Here is a 17,169-nt window from a genome sequence, read left to right as displayed (position 1 = left end):
ATGTCGCGGTTATGGTTTCGGTCCAAAAACCGTTGGTCCGGTTTCGATTCTGAACCGCTAGTTTTTCCGCAGTTTTTCACGGTATCGAACTGCCAGTTTTCCGACAATTTTTTGCTGTTTCGTCACTGTTTCAGTTCCTGATTTTTTGAACTCCAACGGGCCCGCGATTCAAATCCATGGTTTCGGTTCCATTTTAATTTCGCGGTTCCGGTTCTAAATCGTAACTGACGGTTCACTAAATCTTGGGAATCTCTAGTTGGAGGTCCAAACTTTGTCCAATCATCCTGAATTTTAACTATAGGTATCTTCGGTTATTACTTTTTTAATGAGGCTGCTGTGTATTGAGATGCATATTTCATCCAATTTAGAGTTGAATTAGTTATCTAGTGTGTTTGTTGCATTAAGGACTAGATATCATTCGTAAACATTTTGTAGACAGCTAGGGGCGGCCGCAGAAAATTGTTATAATAGGGGCTATATATTCTAATTTTGTATGAAATAATAATTTTCTTATATTTTTTTTGTTTTAATAGGGGCTTTTGCACTCTATTTTACACAAAATAGCAACAAAATCATATTATTATATAACTACAATAATTAAAAAAGTTATTTGGGGAAGGGCTTAAGCCCATCCTTAGTTACATGTGTGTCCGCCCATGTAGACAGGTCGGTCTCGTGATTTTTATCTCCTCACATTGAAGAGGATGTTATTATTTTTTGTTATCGCTTCTCGTTTTATCTCATTGATTCATGTTAGGAGGAAGTGGCCTGATTATCATTACATTAGATAAGCAATCATCCCTGTGAAAGAATATGCTAAGTGGTCGTTCGGTTGGTCCATTGAAGCATGTGTACTATTTAGTTCTGTGTTCGGTTAATAAAATTGGAGGACTAATTAATCCATGATACTATCTTATATGGATAATCTCCCCATTGTCAGTCGGAGCCGTACCCCTGCGACAAAAACAATATGGGGCATGATTATCCCAGACTCAATCTCCATATTATTTTGTTATGTAAACCGAACGTGGCCTAAGAGCACAATTTACTAACACCTAATGTAGATGAATCAATGAGATAACAACGAAAAGTGGTGACAGAAAAATAGCGAAGCAATACCACAATATTTTACATGCATAAACACCATGAAACCATCGGTCTAGCTATCAAATCAGATTTCATAATCGTTTGTGTAAGTATAGACAGAGTAACCAACTTCGCAAATTATAGATATTATAAAGAGTGCTCCTACTATAAAAATACACACAAATTTTTTGAACCCAGTCCCCAGCTAAATGAAAAAAACACACAAGTGTTATTCTAGAATTTGTTAAAGTCTTATTTCAATGACAACTTTCTAAACATTGTTGTGCTTAAGGATAGCAACAATCATAATAGTTTTATCTTTTGAAGGGTCTGCGTATACTGGTGAAGCATAGAATTTCTTCTTCAAAAGGTCGAACGTTTCATCGATGGTTTCAGCTCCAAACTTATGTGCAAGCATATTTTGATGAACGGCCCTAAGACATGCCACGTGTCCATCAATATTGAGGAATGTCCCACACTTCAAAATCTCCATTCTTTCTATGCTGAAAATATTGCTCTTTTGCAGTATGGCCCTCAGCTCATCCGCGGTAGGAAAGTAGTATGGAAGGTTGAATATCCTTGACTTTGCCACACTCAATCTCCCCTACATAATTCAATATAGTCATCAATTTCGCTGAGGCTCCATTTGACATCACATAATTAGGCTTGCGGAATTGGGATTGGAGCCTTCAATTCCACTAACACGCATTGCGCACACACTACATACTACGCGCGCGCGCGCATACACACACACACTCACACACACACACACACTATAATTTCTGCATAATTTCATACCAATTAGTATATCATTTTTACCGAACAACGCATTTGACATAAAATTCAAATCCTTAAAATTCTAACTCCAATAATTATGTATACCAGACGGACCCTAAAGTACTATTTCTTATGATTAAATGTGATTATTATTAAAAAGACCAATGATACCATTTTTGCCATGTCGACTAGAGAAGATCTGAGAAGTTCAACGCGCGAGACAACGGTAGACTCCTTTTGTGGGTCCCACAAGTCAGGTATTCCTGGAATTAGAAGAGCCATAATTCCACCGTCCACCATTTCAACAGCCCTACACTTCAAGAATGACTCTATATCCCTCTCAAACTGGCCTAAATAAGCATCATAAACCTCCTCTCTCTCTCTTCCGCTCCAAGCCGGAGACTTAAGGCCCTCGGCTGCCTTAGGTACCTCCGTCAGCCACTGGAGCGCCCAAGAAGAGTATGCAAAGTGGACAGATGATGGAGGGAGAAGGCGGCCGTGGAAGTCTCCTGGTACTGCAGCTACCTCATAGCTCCTATCGAGCGGGAGGGAACTGAAGAGGGTGTTGAAGTCGTTGGAGACGACGTCGTTGAAGCATACATAGAATTCAGGGGTTTTGAGGTTTGAGGATTGGTATTTGTATTTGATGGCTTCGATGATAGTCTGCATGGCTGGAAACGAGTTGTTGCCGGTTGAGCACCCGAATTCGGCAACGCATAAACAGCTATTATTTGGAATCTCTAACCTTGTGGCAATTTCTTCTTCGATGATTGCCTTTGCAGCCTCCAATACTCCTCCCTTGAAAACAAGAAAAGTTTAGCAAACTTTAGTTCCTTAGTTAATTTGAGCATGGACACACATGAAGAATTATTGATCATATTAAAATATGAATGCTATTATATATATGTATACCTGGTAGGATGAGTTTTTGACATAGCTGAGAGGTCCATTGCCACTATGCATGGAAAAAAGTCCTTTGTCTTTGGAATCCATCATAAAACTATATGGAGATGTGAATTACTACTTGTACTACTACTATATATATACCGTTAACAATTATTGCATATTTTAATTGTCAACGATGGTAGAAACAATCACATGACATGTGCAGAGCTAAGAGAGATGGATAATGAGAAATGTAAACAGTGGCAAAAATTTAAAAGTATTTGAAAATAAACTAAAGTAAAATAAAAAACTACCAACTTATTACGAAAATAAATAAGTGAAAAGCTGAAAATATTAAACTCACCTAAAAACAAGTTAATGGGGATCCATTATTAAACTACGAGGTGGACAAGCTAAAAGCAACTCTAAAGTTGCTTGGGATATAGAGGGAGTACTAATTAACATCTTAGAAGACTTAAATCTTATTGATGAAGAGAGAGAATTAAGAAATAATCTAGTTTCAGAAATAACTAGGTTGATAAAGTCTTAAAGGTTGCTTTAAGTCTACTTCCTGTTCCCAAACCCTATTTACATATATAATGGTTAAAACCAATGGAAGAAAACTTTTAACTAACTCAACCATATATATGGTCGTCCCCAATGCCGCAAGCACACAAAATATTGAGATGACAGCCATGCAGCCCGAGCCATGAACCATCCAATAGAGAGGGAAAGGGGATTGGCCGACCAAGGAGGAAGACCATCAAGGCCCAAGATACAAGAATATTAACCGTTCCACAATAGGAGTCGCATTTGATGTGGGCACAGGTTTTAAGAAATGTAAAGAATAGTGGGTTGGAAAAGTTGGTGGAATATGAAGCCCACTTTTTTGTATTAATTTTATAATAAAATATAAGTGAAGTGAATTAGTGGAATGTGAGACCTACTTACCATTTATGGCAAAAGTGAAATGTGACTCTTATTGTGGGACGGATGAAGTAGTTCGAATTAATTACTCTCTCCATCTGTCTTTAAATGTCGCATACTCCATTCGTTTTCTAAAAATAGAAATTCTTTCTGTTTTGGTCCATTTCCTAAAAATAGAAAATTTAGGACACTTCTGTCTCTCTATAAGGTGAGACTCATTTTCCATTAAACACACTTTTTATTTTTATCTCTCTTTACCAATTTAGTATTAAACCTATGTCGTTTCAATAGTTCCTATTTTTAGGTAACAAAGAGAGTATTTCTTTTTTTTCGTACGTCATCCATTAAATGTATCATTTCACTTTTACTATTTTTAGACCTCACATTCAACTAATTTATTTCACTCACATTTTATTACAAAACCAATATATAAAAGTAGAACTCATATTTCATTAACGTTTTTTTACTCATTTTTCTTTATAAAGTCAAATAATTTCTTAATCAGTTAAAAATTGGACATCTATTGATAGACGAAGGAAGTAATATTTTGTACCCCATTTATTTTTGTTTTATTTCCTTAACTGTCTGAACTATTAAGTACAGAGTATTACTCCATTAGGTTAGATATGAGTCAATCTTATCAGATTTTCTTCTTCATTCTTTTTCAAGTCGTAAAGTCCGAATCAACTAGGATGGAGTTCTACAAATTAAAATCCCCTATAATCAAGTCATTGAGAAATAAAGAACAAAACCCTTTTTCTCCTTCCTCGAGTTCTCGAAAAACCCTCTCACTCAATCTAGGGTTCTATCTTTGAATCTCTCGTTTAATTCGCATGCTCTAAATTCTGAAAAGGTGATCAAGAGTCTATCATGGATCTTCAACTTGACTTTCAAATTTAATTCTCCTTCTTTATTTGGATGGGTTAATGAACATAAATTAAATAGTTACTAGGCAAAATATGATGCCAAAACTCCAAACTGAAAGCAGAAATTTAAAGATTTTAAAACTCAATAATAGGGTAAATAACAAGGCAAACAAACAACCAACAAACACCACATGTGGAGTATATGTTTTATATACAAAGCTAGGCGATAGAATTACTACCAAGAACTAGGGATGTCAGCGCTACCGGAACTACATGAGCCGACTCGAATAGCCCAGTAAATTTAAAGGTTTAGAGTTGAAAATTTCTGGTCTGATAAAATTTCAACTCCATTAGCCTGCCACCAGAGTAGGTTGATGATCGGCACAGATTTTATACATATTTAGGTGTTAGACATTCTTGGTTTTGTGTAAAATTAAACATGTGGAGTATATGTTTTATATCTTTTATTTTAGATTTTTGGCCATTCAGTAAAGATCTCTTAGAAAATAGGCTTGAAATAGATACAAAACGCAAAGTGCAAGAGTTGTGGTTCAAATTGAGACAGAAGCAACCAATTGATTTGGTGGGATCCTATCCGTCCAACCTAGCGACCCGCTAGGGGTGTTCAGGAAGAGCTGTCATAAGCCGACGACCCACTGACTTCGCGAAGGTTCCAACCCAGCAGTGTGCTAGAAAGGAGCCAAGGAAACCATTGCCACTAAACCAGCAACCCACTAGCTTGGAGTGTCCACAATAGCCCGGAACAGCCAGGCCACAAAAACTTGTCCACACTCGCAAAAACTTGTCCAGCCCAATAACAGCAACACCATAGCCACAAATCACATTATTTTGTCAATTAATGGTATATTTTAATTGGATTAGAATAAAAATGAGAGGAATATGTATTATTTATAGAAATAAATTCAAAAAAATAAGCCACCCATTGAGTTGGCATGCCTGCCAATTCAGCGATCCGCTAGAATGTTCGGTTGTACAGAAAATCTACATTCTTGCCTTTTCGAGCCAGATTTGATGGACAATTTTGGGAGGCTATTGAGGAAAAAAAAATAGTCCCTCCGTCCTCCATTAATTGGCACCGATTTCCTTTTTTGTCCGTTACCAATTAATTGACACCCTTAATTTTTACTATTTTTGGAAATTGACTCTACATTCTACTAACTAATTCCACCATATTTTATTATAAAACTAATATATAAAAGTAAGACTCGCGTTCTATTATCTTTTTTCACTCATTTTCACTATATTTCTTAAAACTCATGTCAAGTCAATCAGTGTCAATTAATGAGAGATGGAGGGAGTATCATCTATTCATCATATCCACCATTCCATATACCTCAGTTCATGTAGGATTAATCCAAGCACGGCGGAGGATCGAGTTGGATTGAAACGGAGAAACGAATTCTACCTAGGATGTTTATCCAGTTTGGTTTCTATGTTTTCTAGTTTCATCGTTTATTTCTGTTAAGATATCAAAATTGAGAGTACTTGACTTGAGATATTTTCTTATTTGTTTTTCTATATCGTACTTCATTTTGTTTTAATAAATTCCTTTCATCTAAATCTACTACTCTCTCGGTCCCACTTTAGGAGTTCCTATTTATCGTTTTAGGGTGTCCCACTTAAGGATAGAGGTGCCCAAAGTTTACGGTTCCGACGGTTAGCGCGAAACCGTAACCGGCGGTAACGGTTCTTAGCTGGAACCATAAGAATTTATCCAAATCGAAATCGTCAATTTTAGAACTGTAGTTTGGTTCAGGTTCGAAAATTTTCAAACCAAAACCGTGCCAGAACCGCAATAAACCGCCGAAAACCGGTGTTTTGAAACCGTAAAAAACAGCCAGAAAACCATAGGCTCTGAACCGAAACCGGAACCGCGAAATACCCTCATGGTTCGGTTCCGGTTCGACAATTTCTAAAACAGAACCAACGGTTCGAATCATAACCGCTGATTTCAGAACTGTGGGCACGGTTAGAATATTCCATAAATGATATAGGCCTCACATTCCACCAACGGTTCGAATCATAACCGCTGAGTAATATATAGGCCTCACATTCCACTAACCTTTTTCCACTCACATTTTATTATAAAATTAATATATAAAAATCGGACTTATATTCCACTAACTTTCCTTTATATTTCTTAAAATTTGTGTTAAACTCAAATGAGACTCCTAAAGTGGACGAAGGAGTACGTTACAAATGACTGGATGTTTTTAATTATCTGGCAATAAATTGAATGCATTGTGTTTAAACAATATATTACTCTCTCCGTCCCAAGAGGAAGATGACCCCTTCCTTGGGTGGCATGTGATACGCTCGGAATTTGCACTGTTTTAAGGCCATTATTTGGCCGTTTTTTATGTCAAGGTCACTCTACACGTCCATTATTTGCATATTTTGTCTATTTTGGTATTTTTACATGTTTTGTGAGAAATGTGCATATAATTGAGCCGAAAAGGGGAGCCAAAACGCAAAGTCTGGAAATCTGGAGTCAGCCGGCGACCGGCGACCGCCGGCGCCCGGCAGGCAGTGCAGTACAGCGGTCCGCCTCGGAAAATTACACTCGGCGGTCCGCCGCCGGAGGAACAGACTCTCTGGACTCCAACGCGGCGACCGCCGGCCAAGGTGCGGCGGCCCGCCGGAGAAAGGTGGCGAATCCGAGATGCCCTAGATTTGCTCCAAGATTTACCGTATTTTGAAGATCTTTTCCTTCTACAACAAGTAATGGCTTTCCCCTATAAATAAGACCTCAAGCTTCATCAAATTGGAGAGCTTCTACTTGCAAAATAATTCACAGAGATCAAAAGCTAGAGTACTTCACTTGTGCAAGGAGTTGAAGAAGGATTTCAAGAACATCAAGAACGACAAGGATTCAACCTACGGGTTTTATTTGCTTTAGTTTTATGTTCAAATTGTTTTCCCTTCAATCTACGTGTTTAGCTTATTTCATTATGTGTAACTAAACTCATAGGATTCTAGGGATGTGTAAGTAACGACTTTGGTTATACAATTCAATTTTCTATTTAATATTCGTTTTGTTTTTACTTTGTTTCTTCCCTAAGTAGTTTTGATGCTGCATGATTGATTGACACAATCTTGTATGATTTAATATAGCTTGCTTCATAACTGTGAGAGAGTTCTAGCGAGTTAGATTCACTTAGTAGACGCTACATTTAGCTTCCCTTAAAACGGCACTGTTAATTGAGAGTGATGACTTTTCAAGAGTCTTAGGAGCTTTATAGAGTTACGTGTTAGGATTGACAACCCTAATCTTGTAATCAACGTTGCATCGTGATACGCTCGGATTTTGCACTGTTTTAAGGCCATTATTTGGTCCTTTTTTATGTCAAAGTCACTCTACACGTCCATTATTTGCATATTTTGTCTATTTTGGTATTTTGACGTGTTTTGTGAGAAATGTGCATAATTAAGCCGAAAAAGGGAGCCAAAACGCCAAGTTTGGGAATCTGGAGTCAGACGGCGACCGGCGACCGCCGCGGACGTGTGCGGCGACCGCCGGCACCCGGCGGGCAGATCTATGCAGTGGTCCGCCTCGGAAAAATGTGCTTGGAAGAGAAGTCTAACCCGGCGACCGCCGGAAGATGTGCGGCGGTCCGCCGCCGAGGGAACAGACTCTCTGGAATCTAACGCGGCGACCGCCGGCCAAGGTGCGGTGGCCCGCCGAAAAAAGGCGGCGAATCCGAGAAGCCCTAGATTTGTACCCAATTTTACCATATTTTGGAGATTTTTTCCTTCTACAACAAGGCATGGTTTTTCCCTATAAATAAGGCTTCAAGCTTCATCAAAAAGAGAGAACTTCTACTTGCAAAATAATTCATAGAGATCAAGACCTAGAGTACTTCATTGGTGCAAGGAGTTGGAGAAGGATTTCAAGAACATCAAGAACGACAAGGATTCAACCCACGGGTTTTATTTGCTTTAGTTTTATGTTCAAATTGACTTCCCTTCAATCTATGTCTTTAGCTTATTCAATTATGTGTAACTAAACTCATAGGATTCTAGGGATGTGTTAGTAACGACTTTGGTTATACAAGTTCCGTTTTCTATTTAATATCCGTTTTGTTTTTACTTTGTTTCTTCCCTAAGTAGTTTTGATGCTGCATGATTGAGTGACACAATCGTGTATGATTTAATATAACTTGCTTCATAACTGTGACAGAGTTCTAGCGAGTTAGATCCACTAAGTAGACACTGTTAGGTTTGGTATACTGAAAAGCATGTTTCGACCAAGTTTCGCGCGAATAGAATCTTCCTTGTATACGTAAAACTCTACAATCCACTTTTAACCCGGTTCAGTATTATTCGAGCAGTCTCGCACGAATAGAATCACTATTATTATTACATTGTGTTTGCTTGTGCATTTATAAGATGTTTTACAAACATTTAAATGCATAAGAAGTAAACAAAGTCTAAGTCTTTTGCTTAGTAGACCGGTTGTGGGCGTCGTCCACTTTAAGGTAACACGGTCAGATCTATGCAATGCTTTGCAAAAGAAAAAGAAGAATTTCACAACCTAGATAGGCTTTGGCTACCTATCGTGAAAGGTTGCAATGTCAGTACGCATATTTCTAAGCCTTACTGAAATAAGATGACATTGGTGTGGTATAACACTGAACGGATCTAACAGCAAGACGTGTCTTTATGCCATCTACTGAAAGACTAGGTCTTGATAAAATACTATTTCTTAATCTACATATGTTAGCATTGAGCATACGGTATTGATTATGCACTACTTTGACTTATCAAATGGTGCGGGTTTTTCGCAACCCAATAATCCTGATATATTGGGTAGTGGTGATTAATATCTAGCGGTGCTAGGATTGCTATTATGTTGAAACGTGCGCGAGGTGAGTCTCGTTTGATAATGTCCTCAAGAGGAGCTCGAACAAGGTTTTATTATTCGAAAAACTGGCCAGTTGGAGTTTTATTACTCTATGAATAATAAATAAATGATTCTTGCTAAGTCCACTCTTGGAATTAATAAGATATTAATTAATTAAGTCCATAGTAGAAATTAATTAATTAATGGACATTTATATCTTAAGCGCGGGAAATAAATAATATAAATAACGGAAACCCGAATTACTTGTAATTTCGGATTTGGATGGGGAGAGTTCAATATTACTTCTGTAGTGGCTGCTCGTAATATTCCAATATAAGCTTGTATTAAATTGTGGGTTCAATTTAATTAGTAAAAGGCTAATTGGGGGAGCCCATATCCAAAACCTTCCATAGATCCCTGTCTGGGCCCAAAAAGGAACTTAATATAAATAGGAGAATAAAGAAGCAGAAATCATTATAATTATTTCATTGAAATTTTCGTCCCCCTCTTTTTTAAGAGGAGCTCGAAAATTCTTCAGCTCTCCTCCGTGAGGAATTTTCTGTCTTCTTTATTCGAGTCCTAGTATTTTGATAAGATCAGTCCACCCTGATATCGAGATACAGTTCGGGAACCAGAGAGAAGATCCGTGGTCTAGTATTGAAGATCATTACGTGGAGAATGCGCGAGCAATCGTCGATTCTTTGGAGAATCAATATCGGTAACCCTAAACCGTAGAAATCATGTTTAGGATTTATATTTTCTAAGCATGAATTATTTGCGTTCTAGCATGCAATTATCTGTTTAACATGTGAATTGATTAATCGCATAATCGGTCAAATAGATCCGTGTCTGATTTATTTGTTTTGTACAAGTCTTCCGCTGTGCAAGGGGCACCAAACCCCAACAGACGCTACAGTTAGCTTCCTTTAAAACGGCACTGTTAATTGAGAGTGAGGACTTTTTAAGGGTCTTAGAAGCTTTTTGGAGTTACGTGTTAGAATTGACAACCCTAATCTTGTAATCAACGTTTGTTTCGCATGAGCATAGCCTAGGTGACTCGTTCTATCAAAGTAATAACTGTGCTAGGGTATTGTAGTTGGAATTTTGTATAACCATAACTGTGAACGCACATCCCTGGGATTTCCTTATCTCTATCGATTGTCTTCGTGTTTTATTCGCATTTAGTTGTTAATTGCTTTTTATTGTTTTCTGTTTTCAAAAAGTTTTCAAAATCTCTTGTTTCTCCAGATAGTAATTGAGTTTTAATAGAGGATAGACACTTTGTGTTTGCCTTCTCCGTGTTCGATATTCGGTACTGACCTTTAGCTATACTATATATACTATGTATATTTGCAGGTTTATTTAGTGCTAATAAAAAAGTGCATCAGTATGAGATTTTATGCAATTTTATTTTATATATTAAGTGAAGAGAGTAAAAGAAGAAAGAGAATAAAATAAATATAAAAATATTTTTAATTTTAGTAATGAATTATTTTGGTTGAGAAAAAAAAAATTGTCTCCGTCAACAGGCCGAGTGAATATCTAGAAGTCAGCTTAATCACACAAATATGGAGTAGGATTTATTGATATTGAATACAGATAGCAAATAATAGTTATTGATACTTATGAGTTATGACTCATTTGCGAGAATTTATAAGTTATATCTATCTTTAGGATAACTATGTGGATACAAGGCAAAATGTTGATTTGAATACAGATAGCAAATAATAGTTATTGATACTTATGAGTTATGACTCATTTGCGAGAATTTATAAGTTATATCTATCTTTTGGATAACTATGTGGATACAAGGCAAAATGTTGATTTGAGTCTACTTCCACCGTTCCATAAAAGATGTCACACTTTCCTTTTTAATTTGTCTCATAAAAGATGTCACATTTTTCTTTTTGGAAAAAATTTTCTCTTACATGAATATAAAAATTATATTTTCTCTCTTCATTTAACATACAAAACAAAACCTCCTAAAATCTCGTGTCGTTCCACAAATGTGACATCTTTTGTGGGACTGAGGGAGTACTTTTTTTAATTTTTTTTTATTTACTTAAGTATCCCCACCCTATCACCACACGGTTAAAACCTATGGACACCAGGTTATAACTAAGACCATCTCCAAGAAAAATAACAAATAGAGAGAGAAAAAAAATAATTATCATATTTATTTCTTCATTCATAAAATTTTATGTTTCAGTAGAAAGGGTATTTGAGGGGGTATTATACCTTCTTTCATTTTGAGAAGGTATCTTTACCTCTTCTTGATAGAAAAGGTAAAAGTTAGTTAATATTGTTTACCTTTTTAATTTATACTTTCTTTAGAGTCTTTTATTTTATAAGAATGTATAATAATCTTTTTGAGAAGGTAATTGTTAACCGTGCCTTCTCAATATACATTTTCCCCTTTTATAGATATTCTAATGGATCCTCAACTTGACTTTGCAAATCTAACTTCCGCCATTCACACACAATGTAATACTCCCTCCCAATAAGTGTCTTCTTTTCTCATTTTCATCCGTTCACCAATATAAGTCTCATTTCATTTTTACCATTTTTGTTAATGAGCTCCACATTCACTAACTTTATCCCACTCACATTTGATTATAAAACTAATACTCCCTCCGTAACCAAAGAGTATGAACTATTTCCTTTTCCGTCCGTCCCAAAAGAGTATGAACTTTCTGATTTTGAAAAAATTTAAACAACACACTACCCCTACAAATCATTTTATTTACAACTTATGCTATCCCTACAAATCATCTAGAAGAATGAATTTGTTTTTGCATATCACAAAATAGTGATAATATTGAAGGTCAAATTATATTTAGAAAATTCGTCAAAAATATATAGTAAAGATATTTATAAAAATATGAGTATCTGATAAGTTTAGTAAAAATGTACACTCTTCAAGGTATTGAAGGTATTTTCGTTCGAAAAAACTTGAAAAAAGTAAAAAAGAATACTTCGATGATATTAACTTATAGTAGATGGATCTCAAATAATATTTTCAAAGTTTACGGACCTTAAATAATAGTTTGATAAGGTTATAAAAGATGTTTTCTCAAAAAAAAAATTTGAATAAGAATTTGATTTTTATTTTATTTTTTCACTTCTAGATGTTTTTGATTGTTTGGACTAAATGTAATTCTTCGACACGTCGTTAGGTTGATGCATTTTTATTCTAAAAATCCAAATTTACTCTGTTTATACTTGTATATAATTCAAAAAAAAAAAAAAAAAGAGACTAACAGTGAGACTGTAAGATCATTTGGGCACGTAAAGTGGAGTAATAATTTATCTTATATACACCACAAAGACAATATTGATGTAGCCTAAGCCAATAAAACATACCCTCTTAATTAACATAATTAAGGTATTTCTCTTTATAATTATTAAATTCGAATTAATTAATTTAAAAATAAATCTCTACATTACATCACTAGATTCTTTATACAGTGATTAGGAATTGATAATTGGGTTGCATTAATATAATACTAATTTATAATAATAACTAATAACTCATAATTCTATATATTAAAATTATCAATACAAAAGACATAATTTTATCAATATAATGTGTAAATTTAAATATAGAACATAAGGACATAAATTTACAACACAAGGTTGATAAAGTTAGATTTATGTCTTTGTGTTGATATTTTTAATATATAAAATTGAAATTAATTATTAATTATCACTATAAATAACTCTCTTTGTCGCGAATAAGAGTCTCGTTTTTCCTTTTTAATTCGTCCACGAATAGGAATCCCGGTTTACTTTTATCATAAATGGTAATAGAGTCTTACCTTCCACTAACTCATTTCACTCACATTTTATTAAAAACTAATATATATAATTGTACAAGTGGGATCCATATTCCACTAACTTTTTTCCATCATTTTTCTTAATATTTCTTAAATCAGTGTCATCTATAAATGAGACTTTTAACGGCGGACGAAAGGAGTAGTTAGTAGTATACTATTATCACCTCCCTGTTAAGGGATTTCCAAATAGTTTACAATCAATCACAACCCCACCTCTCACATAGATATTTGAAAAAAATACTACTACCTATCAAAATTAATCAAATATGGAAATTACGGTGATAATTATTGTATAGGGAATATTTAGTAGTAATTGATTTCAAATAAAAAATGAAAATGTGATAATCTAGCTAATCAACGAATAATATCTGAAACATGGAAAAGAATTTAGCAAATCAAAATCAGTGTCTCAATTAGAATCGCCCACAATGGAGGTCGAAACAGAAGCGGAGGCGCCGCCGCCGGAGCTCGCCGCAGTTCTAGAACACGCAGCCCTAATGGCGAAGCGGCTCCCATCCGCTGCCGATCCATCCCAACTCCTCCAAATCCACGCTGCGCTCCACGCGGCCCGCCACCGCCTCTCCCTCTTCCTCTCTCCGCCGCCGGAGAATTCCGTCTCCTCCGCCGCCGGCGAGCCCATGCAGATGGAGGACGAGGACGAGGAGCAGAGCTCGCGAGCCGCCGTCGAGAAGGTGGCGTGGCGGATGAAAGAGTGTTTTATACAGAACAAGAGGCCCAAGCGCCGCCTCTCGCCTTCCGCAGAGCAGCAGCGGCGGCGGAGCTTCGAGGATGAGGCCGACGCGGCGCCGGAGGTGTTTGATCCTTTAATTACTAAGCTGCGCGCTCTTGAATTGATTCACCAGTTTCACGCTTGAAAAATTCTCTCTTTTTCCATTTTATTTATTCTAAATCGTCTTGTGAAATTCAATTACTCCACAATTGTGATTTTATTTACATATCTATCTATCGAATTGTGGAGTTTCACAAAATTCTCTAACGTGAGCTCTTCGGGTCTTGACTGCAAACACGAATTGGTAATTAGGTTTTAAAAAGGTGAAGAGAGGTTTAGTAATTGATAAAATTGGGGAAGAAACTTAACTTACAGTAGGGGGGAGATTGAGAGCAGATAGAGCAGCTTCAATATCAGTTGAAGGGCAAATGTGGTGAAGAGATTTTCTCAGCATTTTACGCTTTCCATTGAATGCAGAATTCACCTAATTAACAACCATTGAAAGGAAATCAATTCTTGAATCATCTCAAAACGGAGGTCAGGGGTTTTTTACCATTGAAAAGAAGCTCTTGAGGGATGAAACGTTGGGATAGTCCGCGGGTTTTTTCAGTTTAAATGCGACCACAGCGGCATCCACCTAGCAACACGGCATCAGAGCGATGTTTTTGAACCACGGATTCGCAGAGGGAAGTGATGATACCTTAGGCTGGGGGAAGAAATTTGATCTTGGCACCTTAAGCTTGTATTCAGGATCTAATGAGAGAGATAGGGCAGATTAATCATATCATATCTATTACTCCCCTTTTGCAAGATTGCTACTTTAACTAATCCTACTCTGTTACTGTATTACCTGAATAGAAGTTCACGAAAACATTAATGGGTCGATGCTCGGATGATTTCAACGAGGAATCCACAAAACGTTGTGCTGCTTCTTCCTGAAAAGGATTATAGGGATGACAGAGAACAGAATATATTACCGACTGCGAAGTAGGACCACAACCAGTTAGGCTATTCCGATGGATTAAGGAATAGGAACGGTGTAACCTCACTCATATCAACGTGCAAAGACACTCTGAGTTCCTTTACACGTTCTAGCTAATTCGGGTACAATATAACAACTTATATTGCTTCGTACCTGAATTAAAAGCACCACTTCCGAGAAGATGTCTCCCATTGGAAGAAGTTGTTTCACCACATCAGTGCTTATGTTGAAAGGTATGTTCGCTACCACCTACAATCAAGGGATGAAACATTATATGCCAATGCGAGCTTTAAGAGATCTGCAAGATTATAAATAATGCGTGAATCGCATAGGAAAAAATGGCGTCTCTTAGAATGTATCTTGAAACTGGTTACCGAACAAAAGTGTATCAAAAATTGTTGTCTTTGTACATAAATAAAGCTATGAGCCTAATATGCAACCGTTAAACCTAAACTGTACAGCGGAGTTAGTTAGTAGAACTCCCAAACCTTAGCCATAGATGAATTTCCATGTGCTGGGTCTTTAGCTGACAAGAATGAGGACATATGAGATCGTATATGGGATCTTGTAAAATCCTCTTCCACAACCTATTCATAAAAAATAGAGAAACAAGCCCTTTTAAGCAGTGTCAGTAGACCAGTATGTCATGATAGTGCTATATGTATTCTCTCAGATGAAGGGTCCAAGAAAGAACTAATTACAAGATCCAAGCAGAAAAAAGAAGGGCTGAAATACATGGTGTTCAGATGTGTGTGTGTGTGTTTTAATCATTAACAATGAGATGCTGGCATCATTGCACAGTGCATCCTTGGATCAACAAACAAGTTTGTACTCATGAGAGACATACAGATATTGCCTCATTTTTAGTGAACACAAGGCTACCTTCACACATCCTAATCCGTCGAAGCGTTCCCTCACTAGTGATGCCATATAAGGATCCTGAAAAAAAACAGCCAAAATACAGTAGGGTTTTTCGCAGCAGTACCTATTCACTTACAAAAATACATAGCAAAAAACAATATATGACCACAACAACAGGAGAACACATTTCAGTAGGTTAAAATTTTCTTTTTGTTAATAGTATGATGTAGTTCTGATATAAAATTTTAGACACATGGTTTCATGGTTAAGGTTTGAGTAATCTTCCACTTAATCAATCCTACACTCTGTAGATAATCCCCAATTTACATTAGGTTCAATCTATCACTAATGAATTTGATACAAGAACAGTCTGATCTCCTGTCTCTAAAATGCCAAACAAGTTGCAATCTCTCTTCACTCATTAGTCTCAGAAACATTTCTCCAATAATCAAAACAACCTGATCCAGACATGTATATTACAAATATGCATACACAGAAAGGTACATCTTGGCAAGAAACTAAAGTCCATCAGTAATTGAGGAGGTCATAATTCAAACTTGGATAGTACTCTGATAACATTCAACAACAAAATTAAGATAAAGAAAAGCTAATTAATACCCAAAAACCAACCTTTTCGATAGCTAGAACAGTTGCACCAGCTTCCACTAGCGCATTAGTTAAAGAACCAGTTCCTGGCCCAATTTCTAACACTACATCACCTTGTTTCACATTAGCAGCCGCCACTAGCTCCTCATTCACCGACCCATTTACCATATAGTGCTAAAACGGAAGACAAATAACACGATATAGAAGAAGAGAAATTGAGAAAATAATATTATTAAGTAAAAAATGGATCTTTTCCGTTTTCAATTTTGAGGATAAAGTTTACCTGGCCGAGAGATTTTCTTGGAAAACGGCCTTTGGAGTTGAGGGCTTTAAGGGTGGAGTGGTAGTCGTCTTGTTTCCTTACGGGTTTCCCTTTCGAGGTTGTGCCGCTGGCTTTTAGACGCGGCACTGCATCGCCGAGGTTGCCGGCGGCGAGGATATCGTGCGTTCTGGTTTGGTGGAAGGAAAGGATTGGGCGGAAGAGACTGCTCATTGTAGCCGTTGAGTAGATAACTTACTTTCATTTCAGCATAGTACTAATTTGCAGTCATTAAATAAGTCATTTTTTTATTTTTTATTTTTTTACAAAAAATCAATCATTTTTATCTCTTTTTACTTTTTTTTCACTTATTTATGTTATTCTCTCAAACTTTATCGCCAAAAAGAAATATTGATGATCTTGGAATGAATGGAGTATTTAACAACAAAAAAAGAGAAAGTTGTGATGTTCTTCATAATATATATGAAAT

At 36.4% G+C, this 17,169-nt stretch overlaps 3 protein-coding genes across 4 annotated transcripts; 1 reads left to right on the top strand and 2 right to left on the bottom strand.

Moving 5' to 3' along the window:
• Positions 1–1,357: 1,357 nt before the first annotated feature.
• LOC125194644 (loganic acid O-methyltransferase-like) lies at positions 1,358–2,856 on the bottom strand. Of its 2 annotated transcripts, none has more exons than XM_048092891.1 (3): positions 2,776–2,856; positions 2,035–2,661; positions 1,358–1,690 (listed from the first exon to the last, which is right to left on the bottom strand). In XM_048092891.1, the coding sequence occupies exons 1-3, from the start codon at positions 2,854–2,856 to the stop codon at positions 1,358–1,360; spliced, it is 1,041 nt and encodes a 346-aa protein (XP_047948848.1). The 2 variants fall into 2 exon arrangements, with proteins under 2 accessions (XP_047948848.1, XP_088926174.1); XM_089070048.1 differs by having other exon boundaries at positions 2,035–2,665; positions 2,770–2,816.
• A 10,650-nt stretch (positions 2,857–13,506) lies between these two features.
• On the bottom strand, positions 13,507–16,939 carry LOC125193835 (ribosomal RNA small subunit methyltransferase, chloroplastic-like). Its single transcript, XM_048091747.2, has 10 exons — positions 16,704–16,939; positions 16,445–16,594; positions 15,836–15,892; positions 15,442–15,540; positions 15,107–15,202; positions 14,822–14,906; positions 14,672–14,724; positions 14,525–14,608; positions 14,345–14,455; positions 13,507–14,259 (listed from the first exon to the last, which is right to left on the bottom strand). The coding sequence occupies exons 1-10, from the start codon at positions 16,911–16,913 to the stop codon at positions 14,170–14,172; spliced, it is 1,035 nt and encodes a 344-aa protein (XP_047947704.1). The 5' UTR covers positions 16,914–16,939; the 3' UTR covers positions 13,507–14,169.
• Positions 13,670–14,230, top strand: LOC125193837 (AP2-like ethylene-responsive transcription factor SNZ). Its single transcript, XM_048091750.2, has one exon. It carries the CDS (start codon positions 13,670–13,672, stop codon positions 14,114–14,116), a length of 447 nt encoding a protein of 148 aa, XP_047947707.1. The 3' UTR covers positions 14,117–14,230.
• Positions 16,940–17,169: the final 230 nt, after the last annotated feature.

The sequence above is a fragment of the Salvia hispanica genome, chromosome 4, assembly GCF_029641045.1.
Source record: "Salvia hispanica isolate PSC_SH4W2 chromosome 4, Shi_PSC_v1, whole genome shotgun sequence".
Taxonomy (NCBI): Eukaryota; Viridiplantae; Streptophyta; class Magnoliopsida; order Lamiales; family Lamiaceae; genus Salvia; species Salvia hispanica.
The sequence above is the reverse complement of the archived record's forward strand: the minus strand, read 5'-3'. Positions and strand labels throughout refer to the sequence as shown.